The 25,031-nt window shown below is 33.4% G+C and overlaps 2 protein-coding genes across 5 annotated transcripts; one reads left to right on the top strand and one right to left on the bottom strand.

Annotated features, from left to right (window-relative positions):
* Positions 1 to 2,334: 2,334 nt before the first annotated feature.
* LOC110635079 (putative serine/threonine-protein kinase) lies at positions 2,335 to 7,849 on the bottom strand. 3 transcript variants are annotated; one of them, XM_058140957.1, is made up of 7 exons: positions 7,582 to 7,849; positions 6,868 to 6,977; positions 5,660 to 5,772; positions 4,786 to 4,996; positions 4,441 to 4,678; positions 3,713 to 3,863; positions 2,335 to 2,984 (listed from the first exon to the last, which is right to left on the bottom strand). In XM_058140957.1, exons 2-7 carry the CDS (start codon positions 6,926 to 6,928, stop codon positions 2,655 to 2,657), a joined length of 1,104 nt encoding a protein of 367 aa, XP_057996940.1. In that variant the 5' UTR covers positions 6,929 to 6,977; positions 7,582 to 7,849; the 3' UTR covers positions 2,335 to 2,654. The 3 variants fall into 3 exon arrangements, with proteins under 3 accessions (XP_057996940.1, XP_057996941.1, XP_057996942.1); XM_058140958.1 differs by lacking the exon at positions 7,582 to 7,849 and adding an exon at positions 7,471 to 7,522; XM_058140959.1 differs by lacking the exon at positions 5,660 to 5,772 and having other exon boundaries at positions 7,582 to 7,599.
* Positions 7,850 to 10,703: 2,854 nt separating this feature from the next.
* On the top strand, positions 10,704 to 24,530 carry LOC110635132 (mediator of RNA polymerase II transcription subunit 16). 2 transcript variants are annotated; one of them, XM_021784347.2, is made up of 17 exons: positions 10,704 to 11,529; positions 12,511 to 12,579; positions 12,682 to 12,770; positions 13,242 to 13,354; positions 13,563 to 13,664; positions 15,755 to 15,845; positions 16,824 to 17,420; positions 17,691 to 18,309; positions 18,446 to 18,525; positions 18,997 to 19,079; positions 19,632 to 19,868; positions 20,500 to 20,671; positions 21,001 to 21,521; positions 21,740 to 21,916; positions 22,752 to 23,129; positions 23,869 to 24,020; positions 24,125 to 24,530. In XM_021784347.2, exons 1-16 carry the CDS (start codon positions 11,246 to 11,248, stop codon positions 24,013 to 24,015), a joined length of 3,759 nt encoding a protein of 1,252 aa, XP_021640039.2. In that variant the 5' UTR covers positions 10,704 to 11,245; the 3' UTR covers positions 24,016 to 24,020; positions 24,125 to 24,530. The 2 variants fall into 2 exon arrangements, with proteins under 2 accessions (XP_021640039.2, XP_057997105.1); XM_058141122.1 differs by lacking the exons at positions 10,704 to 11,529; positions 12,511 to 12,579; positions 12,682 to 12,770 and having other exon boundaries at positions 13,237 to 13,354; positions 15,760 to 15,845.
* The last annotated feature ends 501 nt before the right edge of the window (positions 24,531 to 25,031 follow it).

Raw genomic sequence — 25,031 nt, 5'->3', positions numbered from 1 at the left:
AGGAGGCATCCTGGAGGTACGTGCGGCGACCAGGGAAGGGGATGAGGGAAGAGAGAGAAAAAGGAGAGGGAAGGGAGGAGGTCGGGTGCGCGAGGGAGAGGGAAGAAGAAAAAGAACGAGGTTGGTCTGATTCGATTAGTCCGACCCGGTCCTGTTCGATTCTATCGGTCCGATTCATAATACTAAAAATTGAATTTTTACTCTGCCCTGGGACAAAAAACGAGGCCCAAAAATTTAAAAAAAAAAATTTTAAAAACTCAGAAAATTTTTTTGAGTCCAAATATATTTTTAGTTTTGGCACGTAGTCTTTAAATTAATTTTTAAAAATTATCAAAGTTTAACATTTTCAGAAAATCAAACCCGATTCTAAAAATTCAAAAAATTTCAAAAAAAATTCTCAAAATATTTAATACAATAAAATGCTAATATTTACATAAAAATTAATTATTTAAAAATTAGGGGTGTTACAAATATTACTCATTTATTTATTATTAATGTAAGGGATAATATTTTATAAATGAAATAATGCTAGCTCCATAATAACAATTTTTAAGAAATCATACTTATAATAATATAGATATACATAGGAATAAATTAATTAAGTTTAATTTTAAATGCCTTTAATGTTTTTTTTTTGTTAGTATTGATCTTTAATCAAAACTAAATCAAATTTCTTTCATTTTTATAAATTATAATCATTAAAATATTTAATTTTAATTAATATTCATAAATTTATGAATATTAATATATTGTTTCATTGCAATAAAAAAAAATTCAAATGGAAATTAACTTAAAAAATAATATGCAACTAATAAAATATTTTTAAATATATAATAAATAACAAATTATAAATATAAGCATGAAAAATTGGATACTAATAAAGTATTTTACTTAATATTGTAATATGATCAAATATATTTTTTATTTTTTATTTATTAATTTTTTGTTTTAGTTAGTTACTTTTTGTAAAATTTTATGTTTAATTAAAGTTAATATAAATAAGATTAAGAATTTTAAATTTATTCTAACTTTAAAATAATTTAAATAATAAAAATATAATTATAATTAATTTTAAAAATAAGGATAATTTAGATAAAACTAATGCCACCTCCTTCATACATTTATATATAATATAAATTAATATCACCATATCAAATCACAATATTAGCTCTTGATCAATATGGATTGTTTTCTCATTTTATGTAAATATCCCTTTCCTTATTTTGTGTAATATCTCGATTTTAGTTGTCCTTAAACGAACTAAACTAAGTGAAATTTTGAAAAATTCAAACTTAGTTCATCAAACTTTTTTAAACTTGGTTCGTTTAGAAAGTAAGTTAAATCAAGCCAAGTTTTAATCGAACCAAACCTTGAACAACTCATGAATTACTCAACTTATTTATAGCTCTAATGAGTTTTAGGCTTAGATAATAAAGTTCAAAACCATAGTTTTAAATAATATATTATTTTTAAAATATTCATAAATAAAATAAATATATTTATAATATAATAAAATAAAATAATTATAAACAAGCTTGTTTAACAAGCCTACTAATGAATATGCTTGCGAACTTGTAAACTAGCTGAATAGCGAGTTTTAACGAGCCAAATTGTTGTGAATGCCTTTGTAGGCAAGCAATAACATTGGCGTGGGACACAGGAGATGGCAACCTGATCTTCGAAAATCTGCTGCAATTACTTTCTAATAATATTTCTGTTTTAGTAATTCTGTTTTAAGTGCTTATTTCCTTTTTGAATTGAAGTCATTTTCTCATAAGGATTCCAATTCCAATTAGGTTTGCTATTGCTGTAATAAGCTCCTCCATATAAGGAGCCAATTTTCATTAATAAAAGACATTCAGATTTCTACTAAATTCTTGTGAGGTTTGAAGACATTCAGATTTCTACTAAATTCTTGTGAGGTTTGAGACTCTCTCCCACCAACAAGTCTTGAGGTAATTGAGTTCTCTTTGAGGAGCTCTCTTTGACAGTCAATATAGGTTCTTGTGGTCGTATTCGTGACAAGGACAAGTCTAACCTTTGGGGAAGATTTCACAATTCATTGCCTTGTGACAAGATCTCAATAAATACTAGTAAGTTCACGCTCAACACGTTTATTAAATGATATTAAAATTCGAGCTCAAACTTGACTTGTTTTCTAAACAAGTTGAACCGAACCGAGCTTTTATCCCGAGCATCAAGTAGCTCACGATCAACTTGGTTCATTTACACCTTAACTGTATTTAAGTCAATACTGTTTACATGGCAAGATTATATCCTAGAATTGTGGGATATTTATTTTTACCACTCTTGTATATATATACACCAGAGCAATGAAATACAAAACAAACCTTTCCATTATAAAATTTATAAATATAACACTTCCATCCAATCATGACAAGAAAAACAATTACAAAAAACATATAAATAATTGCCACACATCACCTCCTTCAACAAGAAGATAAATTCGCCACTTCAATTGTGTTTAACTACGCTCACTTTCCCTATAGATAGAAAAACCTGTATATGATTTACCTAACGCAATGCGAGGGATAAAATACATGAATGTGCCTAGGAACTAATTTTTTTCCCCATTTTCCAGCTGAGAGCTCTTACCAATACTTGAGTGTCGATAGCAATTAAAAGAATGTTCTTCATCTAGGGGTTACCTCAGTGATTGTGACAGGAAAAGAGCTCATCTGGTTGCTAGTAGAGTCGGCAGATGACTTTTTAGTTGAAGATGGTGGCCCACTGAGGCCAATTGAATCTTGGAAGAAACCTGGTGGTGAAAGTAGCATCTCATTAAGCCGGACGTTCTTCGAAAGCATATCAACAACCTGGCTCATGAGTGGCCTTCGGCTTGCTGCTGCCTGGGTGCAGAAAAAGGCTACTTTCATGTATCTAATGACTTCTTCCTCTGGAAAATCTCCCAGCTCTGGATCTACTAGTTCTAAGAGTTTCCCCTCTTCATGAAGCTGCCATGCCTATTGAAGTAGACAATGTTTGTTAGACAAAACAAGATGGCTATTGAAAGGGAAGTAATAATTTATAACCATAGTTGTCAATTCGAGATTCGAACCGAGAATCAGAATCCACCTTCTGTGAATCGAGAATCAAATTGTGAGATTCATAAAAATTTTAGAAACTGATTAAACATATTATATAGCCATGTAAAACAAACAAAATATATCAACATATGACATATTTTCACAAATGCATCAACTTATTAGATCTTTTTTCTGAAGTAAATTGCTTTAAAGTTTAGAATATCATGACATGACACGAACGGATAATCTAAATCTAAGCTCTATTTATATTTTATTAAGATTTATGAGTACTAACCATGTAAAAAATAAAAGAAATGCATAATAAAAAATAGGAGTGTAGAATATGTAGATGCATCATGCTTGATGAGTCATTATTTACTGTTTATGAAAAATTTTTTTGTAATTAGTTCAAATTTTAATCTTAGTGAAGATTACTTGGGAGAGGGTTTAATTGTTCTCTCGTGCTAAGATTAAAGTTAAATTTTGATTTTTAAACTTGTTTGCTCTTAAAAATGCAATATAGGGAAATAATCGGGTGAATTAGTTGATTCATATAGATTTGCCCACGCAAGAAAATATTGCAACCAGCTGATGAACAAAAGAGAAATAAAATTCTGAAGGTACCAGAAATTACATCTAAAATCGGGAAAGGAAAATTAACGCACCCATTCTAGTAGGAGCTTTTGCATTCCTCCCCAGCTGGCCTTTGCACTGCTTTTGCCACTAATTATTTCAAGGACAAGAACCCCAAAACTGTACACATCAGCCTTCATGGTTAACTGACCACCCAATGCGTACTCTGGTGCCAAATAACCACTGCATGAGGAAGAAGATAAATAGAAAGCGGATTATTTTTGTTCCGTATTATTCACAACAAACAATTTATTTAGAAAGCAAGTTCAGCTACTGGTACATGATCCCAATGATTTGGTTACTTAGAAGGTATAATGGTTATATCTTCTAAAAAAAAGAGAAGTGCTTTTCTTTCTTTTCCACCTTTTGCTTGGGGGTGGGGTAATGAGGAAAGAGACCAATTTCAAGGGCAAAGATCCCAAATGACAAAGTTAAATGGAAAATTTTGTAAAGATATTTTTAAATAAGAACTATATATTTATTAATTCCTGACTAAGGTAAAAACAATATGATGTTACTTGTTCATTATAAATTTTTCTATTTGCAGTCACTAGGAGAGAACAAAATATCAACTTTCCAATTTAGATCCCTTAATGGCAAAAATAAATAAATAAATAAATAATCATTATAGAGATTTCTCATGGCAGCATAACCACTCAATAGTTTGTCTAAATCAACTACTTGAAGCAACAAGTAGATAAAAACAACAAAGAATGCCACAAAAGAATAACCAAATATTAGAAGTTCAAGGGCAGCATACGTTGTTCCTGCTATTCTTGTGCTAATATGAGTGATGTCATCTGGAAAGAGTTTAGCCAACCCAAAGTCTCCTATCTTTGGGTTAAACTCTTTGTCGAGAAGTACATTACTAGCTTTGATGTCTCTATGCACAATATGCGGAACAAGTTCTTCATGAAGGAATGCAAGGCCCCTAGCAATACCCAAGCAAATTGCAGATCTTTTTCCCCAGTCCAGTTTAATATTCGTATTCTTTGGACCTGCAAAGATAAGGAAAAAAATATAATATTACTATACATTCCAATTCTACTGCATTTAGAAATATCTAAGATTTCACCTGATATAGTAAAACTTATAATAAATTTACCTAGCAATGCATGATCAAGGCTGTTATTTTCTACATATTCGTACACTAAAATTCGGTTAGTTCCTTGAGCACAGCATCCTATCAACTCAACAAGGTTTGGATGCCTAACTTTTGATATGATAGTAATCTCATTCAAAAATTCCCGCACTCCTTGCTTTGATTGAGCAGAAAGTGTCTTCACAGCTACTTGTCTTCCCCTTTTGAGGGTTCCCTAGCAACATTGCGAAAATAAAAATAAGTAAAAGGTTTTATAAACATGAGATAAACAAGAAATAAAGCTGGTATATATATTTAACAGAAGAGTGAAACCTTAAGATAATTGAGCAACATTAAGGAAAACAAAAAAGTGAAAAAGAGGATTATTTGAAATGGTAATTTATGCCCTTCAAGAAAATTAAGTTCATAAGCTTTAGCAAAAAAATGAAATAGCAATATGAGAATAACAAATATTTATAGCCTATACGTTACATGTATTTTTTTCCCCATTACAGATGCATTGCAAGTTTAGAGTAGAATTTTGTTATTTACATATTGATAATGTTTACTCAATATAAACATTTAGCCATAACTTATTTTAAGAATCCACATAGATCCAAAAACAAACAGTGTGGATTATCAAATGCTCTAAATTTTTGGTACAATTGATTTCAAGCCAGGCTGACCATGAATTCAATAAACTTAAGTTATAACAACTATACATCAAACAATGATATATACATCAAAACAATGATCATCAAACTTACATAAGAAACAAATTGAAATAAAAAGTAGTATCAATGCAGCTCTCTGAGTACATTTCAAACAAAAACAACTAATATCAAGTTCAGCAATTTCCATAGGTTAACATGCTAAACCATTTGTAAATTCTAAGCACCTTGTAAACAGTTCCAAATCCTCCTCTTCCAATCTTATTGGATGAATGAAAGTTATCTGTTGCTGATCTTAACTCATTATAAGAGAAATGGTTAATATCACGAAGTGAATCCCCTAGAACACAAAAAAGAAGCAACACCAAAAAATTATGAAGAGAAAGCCAAAATATAGTAATGCATGAGAAAGGATGAAAGAGAAAATAAAAATTAAAGTCACACAATGTAAACAGTGGCTGATAATACATAATCACTTTTTGTAACACAATCACGGTTCATTAACTTGAACCTAGATTAAAATACAACCATGTGCATAAAGACTGCTTAAATCAACCCACAAGACCATATCCCAGGAAAATTAGAATTTGTATAGCGTTAATCGATGTAGAACAGATATACAAAGCAACTTTTGTTCAAAACATAATAAAAATTTTAGACTCTGTTTTGTAGAAGGTAATGTGTACAAACAGCCATGGCATTGTCAAAATAGTCAGCTAGCTGCCCGGTGCCTTACACTGTTGCAGGTTGAATAGCTTTTAAGACAACCACAAAACTGGTAAACCCCTCTACGCTAATCCCTTCACACTAATACTGCACAAGTATCCCTATACCCAGTTACCCACCAGCATAATCAATATGTCCTTGAGCAAGAAAGGATCTAATCCCCCTTTTAGCTATCCACATCTCAAGAACAGTATTGTTGAGCTGATAATGTAAACGGAAGAAACTTTTGTTCAGACAACAGAAAAATTAATTTCTCACTTATTTAGGTTTGGTTTCTACCTGTCTTTGCCAATTAAAGAAGGAAAATGTCATCTAACAGTTAGAAGCATAGCACGTATCAGTTTCAGGTACATGATTACCTTAGGCAATTATAATTGGGTAAGATTTGCAAAATAGGTAGCTTGCCAGACAGAATTTCCAAATGCTAAACTAGCTCAAGTATGCTAACTAACATGTAACATGTCAAAGTCATAGATAGACAAGCATCATCAAGTGGTTGGCAAGGTAAAACTTGCCTACAATTTGTACTTAGAACATTTGAGTGCTGAAGCTGAATCCATAGGTTAGAATTCAGAAGCTAAGTAGCCTCAGATTATGTAACAGGAAAACAATAATGACATGCGGCCATCACAAAATAGACATAGATAGGGAGTTGAACCAATTTCCATAACATTTAAGATTTTGTCAAAAGCCCGGATGAAATTCTCACCATCTGTGGCACGAGAAGCCCCATTAGCATGGTTTTTTGCACTAAAACAGCTACACCTCATATCTGCCTGCAAATAATCTGCTGCTATCTTCCAAATCACATAGTTGTACCTTCCAAAAGCAAAGCAGAACGCCAAAATTCAATAGTTGAAGAAAGACATATAAAAGGAGACAATAATTGAAGAGAGACAAATAAAGGGAGATGGTCAAGGAGGAAAAGTGGCATTCAATGCGCTCAATTCTATTTTGGCTCATAAGAATAAAACATTGAATAGACGGTCAAGTCCTAGAAGCAATTGATTCCACATTAAACTTCATTATACCTCACCATGAATTCAAACCCCTCCAGCTTTCCGTTTCATTACAACCCAATCAAAAAAGAATCTTAGAAAAAAAAAAAAACTGTTCACGCGTAAATATCAATAGCAACACACCAAAAAATTGACTTGCTAAACTCAGCTAAAACCCTTCAACAATCTGTTAATGCAACAGTTTCCAGTTTACTACAATTATATATGCTTCGAAACCTGATCACGAATACCTTCAATGAGGAAATGAAAAAAAAAAAAAAACAACAAAAATGAACACAGAATAATCAGCTTACCAAAATTTCTCCCATCAACTTGAACATGAACAACTTATTAACACTACTATCCATTAAAAGAAAAAAAAAACCATAAAAATAAACTAAAAATCAAAATTAAGAATTGCTTACCGCTTGTAAGGAAGAAAAATAAATTTAAGAGCTGTGGACTCAGTAGCTTCTGACTTTTCAGGGAGGCGCTTGTGCTTTTTTCTAATGTGGAGAAATGCAGAGCGTGGAATTCCCTCTTTTTTTTTTGTCACTTTACTTATTGAATAAATGGGTTTCTGTTGCTTGTCCTGATCAGTCGACGAGTGAGAACGGAACCATGAACTAAGAGTTTTTTTCTATAGACATGCTTTGTTTTACTGTTTCCCCTAATGGTGCCCGTTTGCGTGGGAGACTAAAAGCAGCCAAATGGCCACCCAACCCAACTAATACAGCCACCCAAGCTCCTTCAATTCACACCAGGATATTATTATTATTATTATTATTATTATTATTATTATTATTATTATTATTATTATTATTATTATTATTATTAAATTTTACTATTCATATTTTCTTGTTTGAATAAGATTTAGTATGCGGGTGTGAGTTAAATGGAGGTAGTTAATTGAATAATTAATATTTTATATGGCCAAATCTACGTTTAATCACTTGACAATTATCAACTTTATATATATATATAATTACATACTCAATGGGATTAGTTGAAGTAATCACTCCTAAAATTTTAAATTTTATTTAAGAATAGGTTGAAAATTAATATATTTTTTAAAAAATTCTCATACTTATTATAAAAAATTAATATAAATTTAAAATGTTTATATTTATTCCTTAATTTCATTAAATAAAAATTTAATTAGTTCATATTTTAAAAACTTAAAAAATTATTTAATTGTTATATTTTTAAATTTTTTAAGCAGTAAAAAATAAATTATAAAAATATTTTAATTGTGAGTAAAATATATTAAAAGACACTTAAGTTAAAATGTTATATTTGTCACTGATTTCTTAAATTTAAATACAAAACAACTAATAGTTTGCAATGAGCTAATAGTTTGGTGATTAATAAGCCTAAAACTTTAATAATTTAATCCCTTTAAAATTTCTCAAAGTAAAAAAAAATAATAATAATAATTCTTAAACTATACCTAAGTAGCTAACAAGAAATAACTATTTTAGCCAAAATCTATGACTTTATTAAATAAATTTAGCCTATTATGATAAATTATGAATGAACATGTGATTTAATTTTTAATTATTTTTATGTTTATATAATTATATATAAATATAAATTATTTGAAGTGATTTAATTAATTTATTTATATAGTCAAATTAAAATATCTCATTTGTTAAGCATTAAATCCACAAAATTAAGCAATAAAATAAAATAAAATATAATTAAATTTTAATTATAAATTAGCTAGAGTCAATTATATGATTATTTTTCATCATTCATTCAGATTTACTTAAGCTTGTTGTTAAGCAACACTTATCAACAAAATTTTGACTATTAATGATCATCTTATTTCACCTAATCAACTCAGCATGATGAATTAACTAATATTTAAGTAAATATAATTAACTTTTATTTTATTATTAATTTATTCAATTAAACAAGTTTGACCTTAAAAAATAAAAAGAAAGTGTATTAAATTGTTCTTTGTTCCTTTGTGAACTAAACAATGTCAACTATGAATTAATAATCACAAATCCATTCAAAATTTCAACGATGCCAGATTTTTGAGATGATAACTTGGAAGCTAATGGAACGTGAGACATTCTTTGGTGGGAAAGAGATGTCATCTGTCATTTATTATTGTTAAATGGATTTCATATAAAATTGAATTATTATTATTATTATTTTTTTCAATTAAATTTAAATTTTAAACTTTATAATTTTAAAAATATTTTATCATTAAATTGGTAATCGTCTGATCAAATAAATATATTTATCGACCATGCGCCGGCGATGAATTGTTTTCAAACAAATGTAGGATCTGGAATAATCTTCCCAGTCGTCTTATTTTATTGAACTCTTTCTAGAAGCAGAGAACAAATCTGGGATTTGGTCTCCTCTGTCTCCTCATTTAATTTGGGCCTTTGTCGTATAGCACATCTTCACATTGTCATCATTGGCTATTGGACTTCGAAAGCGTTCAATCCGCCTACATTGGCGGCCCATTTCATTAAATAAGAATAAATCTTGCTATACATGCAATATCATATCCGCCGAATATTAGATTTTAAAATTTTATCTATTTTGAGTTTATCATTTTCTTTTGATTGTTTTTTAGGTTATGAATTAACGTGTTGGATTGGTGAAATTAATCAGCATTACTTCTCCATTAAATTAAACCTACATGTTGAATAATAGAACTTGAATGATTCAGTTTGCTTTATTTTCGCAAGCAATTGCTTTATACATAATGTAATATTTTATCTTTGGATCAAATCATCAAATTGATTTGATTCATTGGTGATATTATTCGTGAATTTTTTTTTGTGGGTATAGACATGCAAGACAAAAAAGAATAATGGATAGATTGATTTGGATCGATGTTTAACATAATTTTATATTAGTACTCATACCAACTTAAGCATTTGACTAAGTCAATTCACTCGGTGTTCTTTCTTGTTTTATAGATTTATACCCACAAACAGCATCGAGGGAAAAAAAAATGATCAAAATTATTAACATGATTATTGGTTAGGCATTTGACAACAAGAAAGGCCTAATTGCTGCTGTTGTGCGAGTGCTTTGACAATTGACTGGCTGGTGATGGATGGAGAAAGATATTTCTTTTACAGTCAAACATGATAAAGTAGCAGCTAAGCGCCAATGACTTTTGCCAAGCCTTTTTGTGGGGGCACATATAGTAGACTAATAGACTTTCAAGGATGAAATGTTTTTCACCTAGAACTAAGCTCTTGTATTTTATTTAACAGAAGCTGAAACCGCAACTTTATTATGAAACAAAAGAGAAAAGGGATGAGGGTAAGAGTAATCAAGTCTGAAAAAATGTATGTCACCACAGCAATATGAGCTTCTCATTTTATAGATTTAGCCACAATGAATTTGTAATTGTTGAATAAAGTTATAAATGTACACGAGGGAGCTCGGCCCATGAATTTTAACTCGTATACGTAATTTAATCATCTAAATTGGCCCAAAATTAATTATGTAAAATTGATTAAGAAGCCAAGGCTCGCCTGCTGAGTACATGTACAGGACACCAACTGCTCGCAAACCACAGAAAAAGGAGAAGGAAAGGGGCATAAAATTGTTTGATTCTGCGGGCAAAAGAAAGATAGCGAAGGCGAAGTCCCAAATCCAGTAACCAATTAGCCCAAACCACATGCTCACCAGAGAGTGACCTTGTCTTGTAGAAACAATAATAAAGAAACCGAAAAGAAGAAAGGTGCTGACGCCAATTATTCCTTTTGAGAAAGAAAGAAAGAAAGAAAGAAAGTAAAAAAGAGCGAGAATCATCAAATCATCCCCTCTCTATCTCTATCTACTCTCACCACACACCCAGCACCTGGAATCTGATTTCCACGCACATCCTTTGTCTCCTCACGCAACAAAAACCCTAAAAAAGCCAATTTCAAATCCATTTTTCCCTCAACCCACTCACACTAGCCCCACTCTTTCTCTCTCTCTACAGTGATTCCTGTCGCCCTCAATTGCGACTTTTGCACCACTTAGATTCATTTAACCTCTCTCTCTCTCTCTCTCTCTCTCTCTCTAAATATATATATAGGGGTTAGGGTTTTTTTTGTTTGGCAAATGAATGATCAACAGCAGCAGCAGCAGCAGCAGCAAGTGGGCTCGGGGGGAAATAAGGACCCGGAGGAGGAGAGTGTGGGCCAGTCACTCGAGATTGTGGCCAAGGCAGCGGGCTCGGACAAGGCCGAGCCATTAAGTAGCGAGGAAGAGAGTGTAGAGAAACCCGACGATCCAATGGAGGAAGACTCCGTTAGCCCCGCTACTGTCTTTTGTATCAGGCTTAAGCAGCCTCGCTCTAATTTGCAGTATAAGATGAGCGTGCCTGAGCTTTGTCGTAATTTTAGGTAAATTTTGGTAGAAATAAGTGTTTTTGTTTTCCCGCTTAGTTTAATTTCAGTGAATTTTGTTTGTGGAGTCGATATTATTTTGCGATTGAAGTGGTGGTTGAGGCGAAATTTGATGGGGTTGAGTTTTTTTCTAGTCGTTGGTGCTCAAATTGTGGATTGAGGTAAAGTTTAATTGGAACAATCTATACTGATCGAAGTTGACGACAAGAGCTGGTTGTGATCGTTTTTACTCTTACAATCCTGCGTGTAAGTTTAAGTAGTTCGAGTGAAGCTAAGGGACAGATGTAAAAGAAAAAGGAAAGAGTTTTGAGTATTTTTTTACCCCCTACTTTTCTTCAGCTTCTTTAGGTTATGAGACTGCTTCTTTTGAGTTTTAGATAAATGGTGACGGTAGCCATGTATGGTTCTGAATTTCTATGTTTTCTCTCCCATCCCTTCTATTTGCTTAGTACGAATTTGATACAGTTAGGTGCCAGAAAATTAAATTTTCGTTGCTACCAAAATCAGCACCATTTGCCATGGAGGGAAGAAGCAGAACAAAAGGTGGTTTAAGAGATATTATTCGCTTAATTTAAAAGTTTCCTTTCCTTATGTATCCTTGCTACCACGTTATTCCACTGGTTGATATGCGAGTTTCGTATGTATTTTATACTTTGAAGGATGAATCTGATACTATAACCAATGATTTGTCACAACCATGCTCATTTTTATCCATTCTAAACTCTAAACTTGACCATGATGCTAATAGTGTGCATTAGCCTTGTAGATATCATGTTTGTGTCTGATATGTCTCATCATTATTTTTATAGAATGATGTCTTCTAGTGTGGAATTTGAGATTGGGTGGGTAGCTGTCTTATATTCCTCATGTTAAACTGAGTAAAGTATTTTGTTTATGAGCCTTGGCCTCTTGTTTTGTTCATTCTACCATTAATATCTTTGCAAGGTTTTAATTCTTGTTCTATGTTTGTCTTTTCAGTGCTGTTGCTTGGTGCGGGAAGTTGAATGCTATAGCTTGTGCATCAGAGACTTGTGCAAGAATCCCAAGGTATGTATGTAGTATGTATTTTTAGCCTTTGTAAAGTTATGTTCTGTAAAAATAATAAAAATTCTAGTTGACTTTTTTTTTTTTTTTTTTTGGTTCTTGTAGCTCCAATGCAAACCCTCCATTTTGGATCCCCATACATATTGTTATCCCTGAAAGACCAACTGAATGTGCAGTTTTCAATGTGATAGCAGGTACTTCTAATTTACCTGGCTGCTTTTAATGGAAACTGTATAATCAAGCTATAAAAGGAGCTGTATAAAACAGCATATTCTTGACACAGTAACTTTACTTAAGCTAAACTCCATAGTTCCTTTGTGCTTATTTTTAATGCAATTATGTGGATGTACCCCTGACTTTTTATTTATCACTGAAGTGGTTAAGCCTTTCTGTATGGCGTGAAAACCTCAACCATGTTACATGATAAGCATGTATTTGGTTACAGCCATACATATTTTGTTTCAAGATCATCGTTGCTGTAATAGTAATTCATATGAAAAGTGCCTATTGGACTGGTGGTTTAATGTTTGGATCTCTTACTAATTTTTTTTAAATCTGTTATATTTGTATATTGTTTGTTTCTTTCATATGAAAACATTGCCTTTTCCATTTACATCTGATTTTAATTTTCCAAATCATTAGAGGTTGTTGAATTCCTTTTGCAGATTCTCCTCGTGACTCTGTTCAGTTCATTGAATGGTCCCCTACTTCTTGCCCACGTGCCTTACTGATAGCTAATTTTCATGGGAGGATAACTATCTGGACTCAGCCTTCTCAAGTAAGCTACGTAGATGCATTGTTTCCACAGATTTATTAAGTAGATGCCATCTTCCTTTTTTGACTGCTAGTTTTATCTTTTACTCAACTGTAGTAATATTAGCTTGCATTCTATAGGTTATTGTTACTTTTTCTTCCTGCATTATTAGATGCCATTTCTTATAAATTGATTAAATTCTTATTTAGCTTATACCTTATTTTTGATGCAGGGTCCAGCTAATTTAGTGCGAGATGCTAGCTGTTGGCAGCGTGAGCATGAATGGCGTCAGGATATTGCAGTTGTTACCAAGTGGTTATCTGGGGTCTCTCCTGTATGCAGTTATTATTATCTTTTGCATATCTGCTTCTGAAATTATTTTTTTTCTGTGTATTTATAGTACAGTTTTTGACTTTTTGTGCTTGAAATGTTAAATTCACTTTTAACATATTGGAAAAATCACAGCTGACCTAAGTACTAGGAGATATAATGATGGTTTTATTTAATGGATAAACAACTTACAATGTGTAATAAATTCCATTCTCATTACTAATTTATATTATGTTTATGTACATTTAAAATAAAAAAAAATTCAATCAGGAAGGAGAATGTAAGGAGAGTTATGGTAGCCTTTTTAAGTATTACTAGGAAATTGCCCGTGCTAATACACATTTCTATTAATAATTTTAATTTATATATATTTTAATTTTAATATATAAAAATAATGTAATATTTTAAATTTTTTTATTCATTATTTTAAATTTTATTTTTATTATTTTTATCTCATAAATTTTTTAATAAAGATTTTATAATAGAAATAATATATATATATATATATATATTAATATATTGTAAGTCATCTTATAATAATGACTATTTATTATAGTATTAATAGGGTAATTATTAAATAATTTATAACTTACATAATAGAGAATGTTACGTAGCAATACTATGAAGGATAATGTCATATTTTAATCACTTGGTAATACTATAAAAGAGAATATTACATATCAAACTCTTTTATTAATTATTTTAAGTTTTATTTTTATTACTTTTAAAATCTTTCTCTCTCTCTATGTGTGTGTGTGTGTGTGTGTGTGTGTGTTAATATATTGCAAGTTACCTTATAATAATAGTTACTTATTATAGTATTAATAGGGTAACTATTAAATAATTTGTAACTTGCCACGTGTCAAACATTGCCACGTATTAACCATGTGATAATACCATGAAAGAGAATGCCACATGTTATACTCTGCCATGTAGTAGCCACGTGGAAACTTTGGGGAATACCTTCTTGCTTTATATATATATATATATATATATATATATATATATATATATATAGATTTGGCTTTGTCTAATTATCTATTTTTGTTACAAATGGTCTTAGTCAACCACTTCATTAAACTGCTTGAGAGTGGTTTGTAACAAATCTAGTTTTTTTTTTTATAACTAGATTGTTGTTCACTTAATGTGTTGATTTTCCTGGGCATTTATTCATTACATTCCTAACAGTTTTTTCCTTTCCGTCTAGTTAACCCTTCTGCATTTTCTTCCTAGAATTTGTATATTGCTGGTTCCTATTTTGTGGAGATTGAGGCTCTACCTTGATGTGCCATTCAAACCTTATAAGCTGATGCCTTATTGTGCAACGTACTTGTGTTTACATTGTTGGATGAGTTTTTGTTTCAATGATTAGACTTTTTTTGAGTGGTGATTTAGTTTAACGTTTAAACCTTGGAAGAGAATACCACGTGGCAAACTTTGGGGAATACCTTCTTGCTTTATATATATATATATATATATATAGATTTGGCTTTGTCTGATTATCTATTTTTGTTACAAATGGTCTTAGTCAACCACTTCATTAAACTGCTTGAGAGTGGTTTGTAACAAATCTAGTTTTTTTTTTTTTAACTAGATTGTTGTTCACTTAATGTGTTGATTTTCCTGGGCATTTATTCATTACATTCCTAACAGTTTTTTTCTTTCCGTCTAGTTAACCCTTCTGCATTTTCTTCCTAGAATTTGTATATTGCTGGTTCCTATTTTGTGGAGCATATTGAGGCTCTACCTTGATGTGCCATTCAAACTTTATAAGCTGATGCCTTATCGTGCAACGTACTTGTGTTTACATTGTTGGATGAGTTTTTGTTTCAATGATTAGACTTTTTTTGAGTGGTGATTTAGTTTAACGTTTAAACCTTGGGCCATTGTGGCAGTGTTACCATTTTCTGCAAGATTCTTGTCGCTTGCCTATAATTGAGTTTAAGTTTATAGGATTCTTTTTCCCTTTGTGTTTATTTGTTTAACTGCATTGTTTGATATTCCCAGTCTTCTTCTGATTTAGTTATTTTTTCCTCAAGTTATCTTGATATTTTGTGTATTTTGGATATTTTTTGACTTCTTTTGAAAAACCAGTATAGGTGGCTTTCATCAAAATCCAGCAGTTCCTCAAATTCAAAGTCAACATTTGAGGAAAAATTCCTTTCACATCAATCTCAAACTTCAGGTTTGTTCAAGGTGTTTTTTTGTTTATTGAGTTCATGTAGAAGCTGTAGGTTATGTTGACACGAAATATGTGGTAGTTTGCAATAAATAACATTTTTGGTGGTTACACTTACACTCACACACTTGGACCCTATCACCTTGAACTAATGTGAATTTATTTTAAAAAAAAAAGAAAACTCAAATCAAATTAAAACAAGTTATATGCATCAGTTTTATAGATACAGCAATTAACCAAAGAACTAAAAATGAAACAAGCATTCCTTAAAATGGAGCAAATAAAGTGTTTTTATGTTAAAATAGTACTTTGATGCTAAATCTATAACCTATTGCTGAAACAAAAAAAAAGGAGATGACAATATGTGTTTTACAGCTGTTGGGTGAGTGAGAATAAGGTTGGTGGAAAAAAATATGTTTTAGTTTTTGTGTCTTTATATCTGTAATCAGAGACTGACACCTTTTATAGCCATTATGTAATGGGTTTATGAGACCATTTCAGTCCATAACGCCTGTATTATTGTTGTCCTGTATCAGGCAATGTGTCTGTGAATCCAGATTCAGAGTCCCACATTGCTCAATCCCATATCTGTGCCTTAAAATTCAATGACTTTTTGGCTGATATGGGATATTATTCGCCATCTTTTAATACCCTGTGCTGGATTGGCCAGGACATAGTCAATTTTCTATTTGATCATGTTTTGTATGACAAGCATAAAAATATATTTCTAAAGTTAGTTTAACATATGCAGTTAATGGGAGATTTTAATATATATATATATGTTAAATTTCTAGTTAATTGCATGTATAATGTATGCTCTTTTCTAGTTAATGTCACTAAGTAATGCATCAATATAATTGATTATGTGAAGGTTTGTAACAGCTTTACCGTTGCTAACTTCAAGTAGTAAAAATGACAATATCTATTGCATACTTTAACTAATATATTCAAACAGCACTGCCATTGATGCCGTTTTTATTTCAGCTAGGTGGCCTAATTTCCTTTGCGTTTGTTCCGTATTCTCATCGGGGTCTGTACAACTTCATTGGTCCCAGTGGCCTCCTAGTCAGAGTAATGCAACACCAAAGTGGTTTTGCACAAGCAAGGGACTCTTGGGTGCTGGGCCTAGTGGGATTATGGCTGCTGATGCTATTGTAACAGATAGTGGTGCCATGCACGTTGCAGGTGTTCCTATTGTAAACCCATCTACCATTGTTGTTTGGGAGGTTACTCCTGGCCCTGGACCTGGCTTTCAAGCAACTCCGAAGACAAGTACCAGCGCAGGGCTCCCACCTTCTCTCAACCCACCTAATTGGTCAGGTTTTGCTCCATTGGCTGCTTATCTATTCAGCTGGCAGGAATATCTAATATCTGAAGCAAAGCAGGAGAAAAAGCATACTGATCAAGATTTCAGTGACACAGTATCACTTCACTGCTCACCTGTTTCAAATTTTTCTGCATATGTTAGTCCTGAGGCTGCAGCACAGTCTGCAGCAACCACTACTTGGGGCTCTGGAGTTACCGCTGTTGCTTTTGATCCAACTCGTGGTGGTTCTGTGATAGCTGTTGTGATAGTTGAAGGTACTTAACAGAGTTCTTCCTTGAAATTCAGTCTTTGAATTAAGTTTCATGAATATTCTCTTTTCTTCTCATTTTCTTCCTTCCTTTCCTTTTTTTCTTTTTCTTTTTTTAATCCTGTACTTGATTTAATCCAGATAAACATGCCTAGGCTTTCTCACTTGGGACTAGACGGAATGATGTGGGGCCTGAATTTTGTGTTCTAGGCAGATGAGACCTTTTCTATGCCTGTTTGTGCATTTAGAATCTTTATAATTTGTTTCACCTGTGCAGGGCAGTATATGTCTCCTTATGATCCAGATGAGGGTCCTTCAATCACAGGATGGAGAGTGCAGCGATGGGAATCATCTCTTCAGCCTGTTGTTCTGCATCAAATATTTGGAAATCCTACTTCCAGCTTTGGTGGGCAGGCACCCATGCAAACTGTATGGGTATCCAAAGTGGATACAAGCATACCTCCAACAAATGATTTTAAAAATCATCAAGCAGTTGCAGCAGGGCCCATTTCTGATGCCAGAAAGACATCTGATTCTGGTGTTGAGAAGGCAAAAAGTCTCACTTTTGATCCCTTTGATCTGCCAAGTGATGTTAGATCACTTGCTCGAATTGTTTATTCTGCTCATGGTGGTGAGATTGCTATTGCTTTTCTGCGGGGTGGAGTCCATATATTCTCTGGTCCCAACTTTACACCTGTAGACAGCTATCAGATTAATGTTGGATCTGCAATTGCCGCTCCTGCTTTCTCTTCCACAAGCTGCTGCTCTGCTTCTGTTTGGCATGACACTAGCAAGGACCGTACCATATTGAAGATAATCCGTGTTCTACCCCCTGCTGTTCCAAGTAGTCAGGTGAAGGCTAACTCATCAACCTGGGAACGTGCAATTGCTGAGAGGTACTTGGTGTAGTAATTGTTTATCACAGTAATTACTTTGATACTTTGTATAAATGCTTATACTGTTTCTTTTTAATTGGATTGCGGTTACTTTGATATTGTGTGTCAATGCTGATTTTGTGTTTTGTTAGAGCAGGTTTTGGTGGAGCCTTTTGGTTGGAGTTGATTGGTGGGATGCTGTTGGCTGTACACAGAGTGCTGCTGAGGACAACATTGGTATGAATGTTTATAATTTTGTGTGGGTGTGGGTAACTGTGTAGGAAAAGGAAAAGTGGACCATAGATGCTTGAGCCATGTCTTCTGTTTAGATGATAGGAAAAAAAGATAAGAGAGCATTAATTTTTCTCGTTTATTTTCTTTTGTTCTCAAAATTAGCAGAACAAGTATTCTTTTTGTGTATCTTTAAAATATTTTTTCTTATCAATATGACTATTTTGTACTTTCTTTTCATTCTCATCAATACAAAACACAAAATCATAGAGATACTTTTAATCCCTTCCACATAATGAAGCATAAAAAGAAATTTAGGGTTTAATGTTGGTCTGTCCAGGCCAAAACTCCCAAAGCAGCTGTTAGATTCTTTGGTACTGCTGAGTCCCAAAAAGAAAAAATGCATCAAAATAAATTCAATGCATAAGAATTGGTGGTAAGACTTGTCGATAATTCTGAGTCTCTGTTTCCTTTCAGTTTCACTGAACAGTGTCATTGCGGTGTTGGATGCGGATTTTCATTCTCTTCCATCAACTCAGCATCGGCAGCAGTATGGTCCTGTATGTATCTGTGAATTATTTTCTTTTCAACATTACATTGCCATTGCCTTTGCAGTAGTCACTGTCATTGTGATTTTTGAATTGAAATAGTGAATAAAGGTATTTGGAATATTTTATAACTGGAGTATGTTTCAGTGGACTTTTGCCGTGTCTAAATGTTGTTGTTATTTGTTTTGAAATAGTGTGTATCATATATGTCCAGATTGTTAATTATGCTAGTGAGCTAAGGCATCTAGATTTTTTTTTTCTGGGATAAAAAATAGCTCTTTCAATTGAACATTTGACTGCCCCCTTTTGTCGTATGATCTTGGGCTTTTTGGGGCTATGCCTGTTGGTGATAATCTTTTAAATGTTTTTTGACCTAAGCCTGTAAATCTGAGTTTATGTTTGTTTAAAAAGGACCAGTTGTGATCTATACTGGGCTACTTTTACATGGATGACATTATTCACTTTACAGTAATATGATAATTCATGCATTAATAAATACTTACTTATTCTGAATTTTATGATTGCTCTTGTTTGGTTGAGTATATTTGGTTTTGTATGGTGCAGAGTCTAGACAGGATAAAATGTAGGCTTCTGGAAGGTACAAATGCTCAGGAGGTCAGGGCAATGGTTTTAGACATGCAAGCAAGGTTGCTACTTGATATGCTGGGCAAAGGCATTGAATCAGCTTTGATAAATCCTTCAAATCTAGTGCCTGAGCCATGGCTGGCTTCTGGAGATAAATTATCTGGCATTGATCCTGAAGCAATGGCTGTTGAACCAACCCTTGTTCCAAGTATTCAGGTTTGCTTATGGCTCATTATTGGCTTCCCTTTTCCATATTTTCGAGTCCTGTTGAAATTTGAGATAGTGAAGATCCTCGGGTGTTACCAATTTGGTTTACTTGTGTGAATATTGCTGGTAATACAAGAAGTTTTTTCAATCTCTGTGCTGCATTTTTTTCCCTGTTCTTTTTCTCTTGCTGAAAATATATTTGTTGTTGCAATGCCCATGGAATATTTCCAGTTCTTTCTAGCCGATTGAGGTGGTTGAATTTGCCTCTTTGATGCAGGACCTTCCATCAGAGATTTTAAGTCTACATATTTTAGGAAGAAACTTGGGAAATTTAATTCAGTAGTATTTTATTTATGTAAGAGTTTTTGTTGCTTTATTATTCCTAATTAATGTTGGTCTAATATTTTCTTATTTTGTAATAGGAGTGGGACTAGTTATTTGTCTATAAATTCTTATGTATCTGCGTATTTTAGGAAATAAAATATCAAGAGTTTTGTTCTCTTCCCTTTGATTGTTCTATTGGTTCTACATCACCCCTCCTCTTGTCAGCTTAAATGTCTTTCTTGTAGTTGTATTTCCCAAACTTATGTCTCAAATTTTCTGTTTGGTTTGTTTTGTCTAACATGACCATATGATGCAGGCTTATGTAGATGCAATTCTTGATCTAGCTTCACATTTTATCACACGATTACGGCGCTATGCAAGTTTCTGTCGCACATTAGCAAGTCATGCAGTTACTGCTGGAACTGGAAGTAATCGCAGTATGGTGACAAGTCCTACCCAAAGTTCAGCATCTCCTGCAACTAGTCAGGGTCAGTATGCTCTTGTGGCTAGAGCTTTGATTATCATAAGAAGTGAAAAGTAAATAGAAAAAATAGAGCTGGCATTATTTCTTATGTTGAGTTCACTACAAGCACTATACTGTCCAACTTCAGTGTATGGTGATAGCAGCTACAATGAATCTTTTCTACTTAGGAGGTCCTTGTCAAAGCTACTGGAACCAAGTGGCTCTTTAAAACTCTATTTTCCTTTTTATTCCCCTGACCCTTTCTTTCTCAGCTTCTCTCCCTCTATTTCTGTTTCTTTCTCATTGTGACCAGTTTGGAATATCCTCTGTTAAGTGTTATACCATGTTTTTCAGGTGGTCAAAATGGTACTGCAAGTTCTACAGGAAGCACTCAGATGCAAGCTTGGGTACAAGGTGCTATTGCCAAGATTAGTAGTGCAAGTGATGGAGTGTCCAATTCAACTCCAAACCCCATCACTGGTCCATCTTCCTTTATGCCAATAAGCATCAATACTGGAACTTTTCCTGGGACACCAGCTGTTAGGCTTATTGGAGACTGCCATTTCCTTCACAGATTATGTCAACTTTTGCTTTTCTGTTTTTTCTTTCGGCGAACTCAGCTACCTCGCTTTATTGGAGGTGCACAGAAAAATACGGATACAAATATGCAAAAACCTCAGTCTGGTCCACCTGCAAAGGTTGAGGAGAGTAATTCTGTTTCTTCTAAACCAGCTCCAACTATGGTCAGATCAGATGAAGGCCAGGCTGCTGGAGGAGGTCAACTTGTGCCTGGAGCCAAGGGAGTTGAAGATGGACCTGCTGGCCGGTCAAGACTGGGTTATGGCAATGCTGGTCAAGGATACACTTTTGAAGAGGTAGAAATTGCGATGCTCTTTGATTACTTTTACCATAGCATAACAATTCTGCTTTGGATTTTTGTTTTCTTTTCTGGCTCCATATTTCTATTTTTTCGACCTGAGGCAATTTATTGTTCATATCAGCTTGAGGATTACCCATCTGGTGCGTGTCAATTAACCAACCAATAAGCTTACCCTAGTTTAAAGCTCCATCTCGTGCTCGTCTTTTTTGGCAGGTGAAGGTCCTTTTCCTCATACTCATGGATCTTTGTCGGCGAACAGTGGCTCTAGCACACCCATTACCAGTTTCTCAAGTGGGAAGCAGCAGCATCCAGGTGCGGCTGCATTATATTGATGGGAATTATACTGTATTACCGGAGGTCGTAGAAGCATCCCTTGGCCCACATATGCAGGTATCCATGTTTCTGATTTAATTTTGAGAAAGGCCACTGATTGTCAAGGAGCGAAATGAGATATGTTCTCATTTATCGTTAATGATGTGCTGACATTTTTCTCTAATGACCTGGAAAAGTTTGTAGAATTATCTTGTAATATGTTATTATTTGAAATCCTGCTAGATGTGTAATTTTGTCTCATCATGTTTGGCAGATGTTCCCAGAAGCCAAATTATAAATCATTGGAACATGGACCTTACTGTATTTGATTTTACTTCAAAAAGGGAAAAAAAAAAAAAGAAAAAAAAAGAGCCACATATTCTAGTCGTCCCAATTTCCTATTCTATGTTAATTTCTATTTGTAGAATTTATCTGTGTAAATGAATGATTAGTACATGAGTTGATCTGGGTTATCATTTTTATAATCCTTTCTGAATTAATTGTTTCATGTAGAAAGCCAGAAACTATGTGTGCATTTTGGAAGAACTATGTGTGCTTTTGGAAGTACCCACTGTTTTTAGCTGTGCACATCAATTAAATTAAGCTTCCAAACAGTCATATATTGAATATGTTTGTCTATTATGTTTCATTATAAGTGATTATTATGACTTTCTAAGTGATTTCATTTTGGTGTTTATTTAAAAAAAAAAAAATGTTCCAAGGAGTTTATTTCCTTTTAGAATAATGGCATGGGCAAAAGAAAACTAGGTAGTAAAGGTTTACATGACTTGTTTAGGTTTGTTTTAACTCTAATTTTGTCTTGCTTCTTCATCTGGTCAAATTAATCTCTTTTATATATATATATATATATATATATATATATATATATATATATATATATGGGAATACACAGAACATGCCCCGGCCTAGAGGTGCAGATGCTGCTGGTCTGTTGCTGAGGGAATTGGAACTCCACCCTCCATCTGAAGAGTGGCACAGGCGGAATATGTTTGGTGGCCCCTGGTCTGACCCAGAGGATATGGGTTCTGCTGATGATAAGCCAAGGATGAGCAGTTATACAGATTCTCTTGATTTCAGCTCATCGGAAAATTGTGATGTTTATTATGGGGTTAATGGCCTATGGCCAAGGAAGCGCAGAATGTCTGAAAGAGATGCAGCTTTTGGCTTAAATACTTCTGTTGGTCTGGGAGCATACCTTGGGATCATGGGATCTCGAAGAGATGTTGTTACTGCAGTGTGGAAGACTGGTCTTGAAGGGGTCTGGTACAAGGTAAGTTCCCCTTTTTTCTCCTGTCTTCTCTCTCTCCATATCTCTTTCAACACCCCCCCCCCCCCCCCTTTCTTCTTCTTGTTCTTTTCACTCTTTGTAATTTTATCTGTTAGGCTTTTTGATGTGTAATTGTTTAGGGTAAATTATTAAAAATCAGTGAAGTTTGGCTTAACATATACTTTCACTCGCCCTATTTAAAATTTAGACTTAAATCCTTGTACTACCATCACTGAAAATTATAAGATTTTTGGAGCACTAAAATATGATATAATAATAAAATATTAAAATTTAAGGTAACTTTTTTGTGATTGTGGGGGGTTGGGGGTGGGGAAGGGGGGAGAGGGTTCTATAAATTCACTCAATATAAGTTTTGTTAGATATCTTTTACTTGAACTTTATAGAATCAAAATTAGCATTTATTAGTTTCATATCAAGTACCTGAAAGACATACTGAACTCGTCAAAGCCTTGATCTAATATTTGGTTTGAAGCAACCATATGACATTTTGTTCCTTGTCTGCTCTATCCGATGCCGTGCTTCCAAATTCCAGTATATTTTTCAACAAAATCATGTGTTAGTCTACCTTTCGCCCCTTCCCACTTGAATTTGTGTATAGCATATTCAAAGTTCATCATCTGTTACCATTTATTATTAAATTGTTAACCACTCTCGTCATGCTTGAGTCTCTGGCTTTATCAATTTATTTTTACTTTTATAATGTTGACTGATATTGATGCAGTGCATAAGATGCTTGCGGCAGACTTCAGCTTTTGCTTCATCAGGGTCTGCAAATTCACCTAATCAAAATGTCAGGGAAGCATGGTGGATTAGCCGTTGGGCCTATGGCTGTCCTATGTGCGGTGGAACATGGGTTCGGGTTGTATAGACGAGGTATGCTTATTATGTTTTATTTAAGAACGTGGGCTGGCTCATACACTCCCTCACAAAAACAAATGCCAGACTAATGTACATGTGGTTATTTATGATTTGAACAGATCACCATACTTGGAATTGCATATGACTGGCATCACAAGAAGCAACCAGAAATTATAGCATAGACATCATAAGAAGTCCTGCCTTGTGAATTGTGCTCGGCCATGCAGTTCATGGTTGGAGCTTGCAAGTGTGATAGACCAGTACCATACCATGACTGCAGAAAATTGCTTGTACAGAGTATAAGACGTAGACGCCGTTAACTTTGTTAGTATTAGTTGTACTTTTGCCCCTCTCATTTAGAAAGAAATGATTTAACTAGTATATTGTGCATTATAGAGAATGGAGGACCTAGCGAGGATAGCAAGTGTTGGATGGTTACCGAGAATGGAATTGAAGCCATTTTGCATTGTACATCATGAAATAATTTCGCTGAAATATCGGATCTCTAGTACTCGATTATGTTGTGGCTTATTCTAATGCAAGTTCTCGACTCCTAGTGATGTAGAGACAATACGGCTTTGCTTGACCTCTCTCCACTCGTTCTCAGGTGTCTTTCCTCGAAATGTAAATCAGTGATATACGGCTGACCTGATGCTTCTCAATCATTACTCGAAATTAATGCATTGACCCAACGTGGCTAGGTCACAAAAATAAGGAGTCCAACTGGTTTGGTCTTACCGAGGGGGTCGTGACATGCCGTTATCTTTCAGAAAACGGCACTCTATTTTGGGTCATTTAATTTATTGATGGAAAAAACGCTACTGTATGTTGAAGTAAATAGCAGATTCTTAGGTCTGGAATAGTTTTTAAAAAAAAATTAAAAAAACAATTTTGACATATAGTTTTTTTTTTTACTATTTTTCTTTATAACAAATAACCATATTATTCGAATTATTTATTATTTTTGATAGTATAAATTAATATGTTTTTATATTTTCATTTATGTTAAAATTTTTGATCTATTAT

The sequence above is a fragment of the Hevea brasiliensis genome, chromosome 18 (genome assembly GCF_030052815.1).
Source record: "Hevea brasiliensis isolate MT/VB/25A 57/8 chromosome 18, ASM3005281v1, whole genome shotgun sequence".
Taxonomy (NCBI): domain Eukaryota; kingdom Viridiplantae; phylum Streptophyta; class Magnoliopsida; order Malpighiales; family Euphorbiaceae; genus Hevea; species Hevea brasiliensis.
Note: the sequence above shows the minus strand (reverse complement) of the source record. Positions and strands in the feature narration are given on the sequence as shown.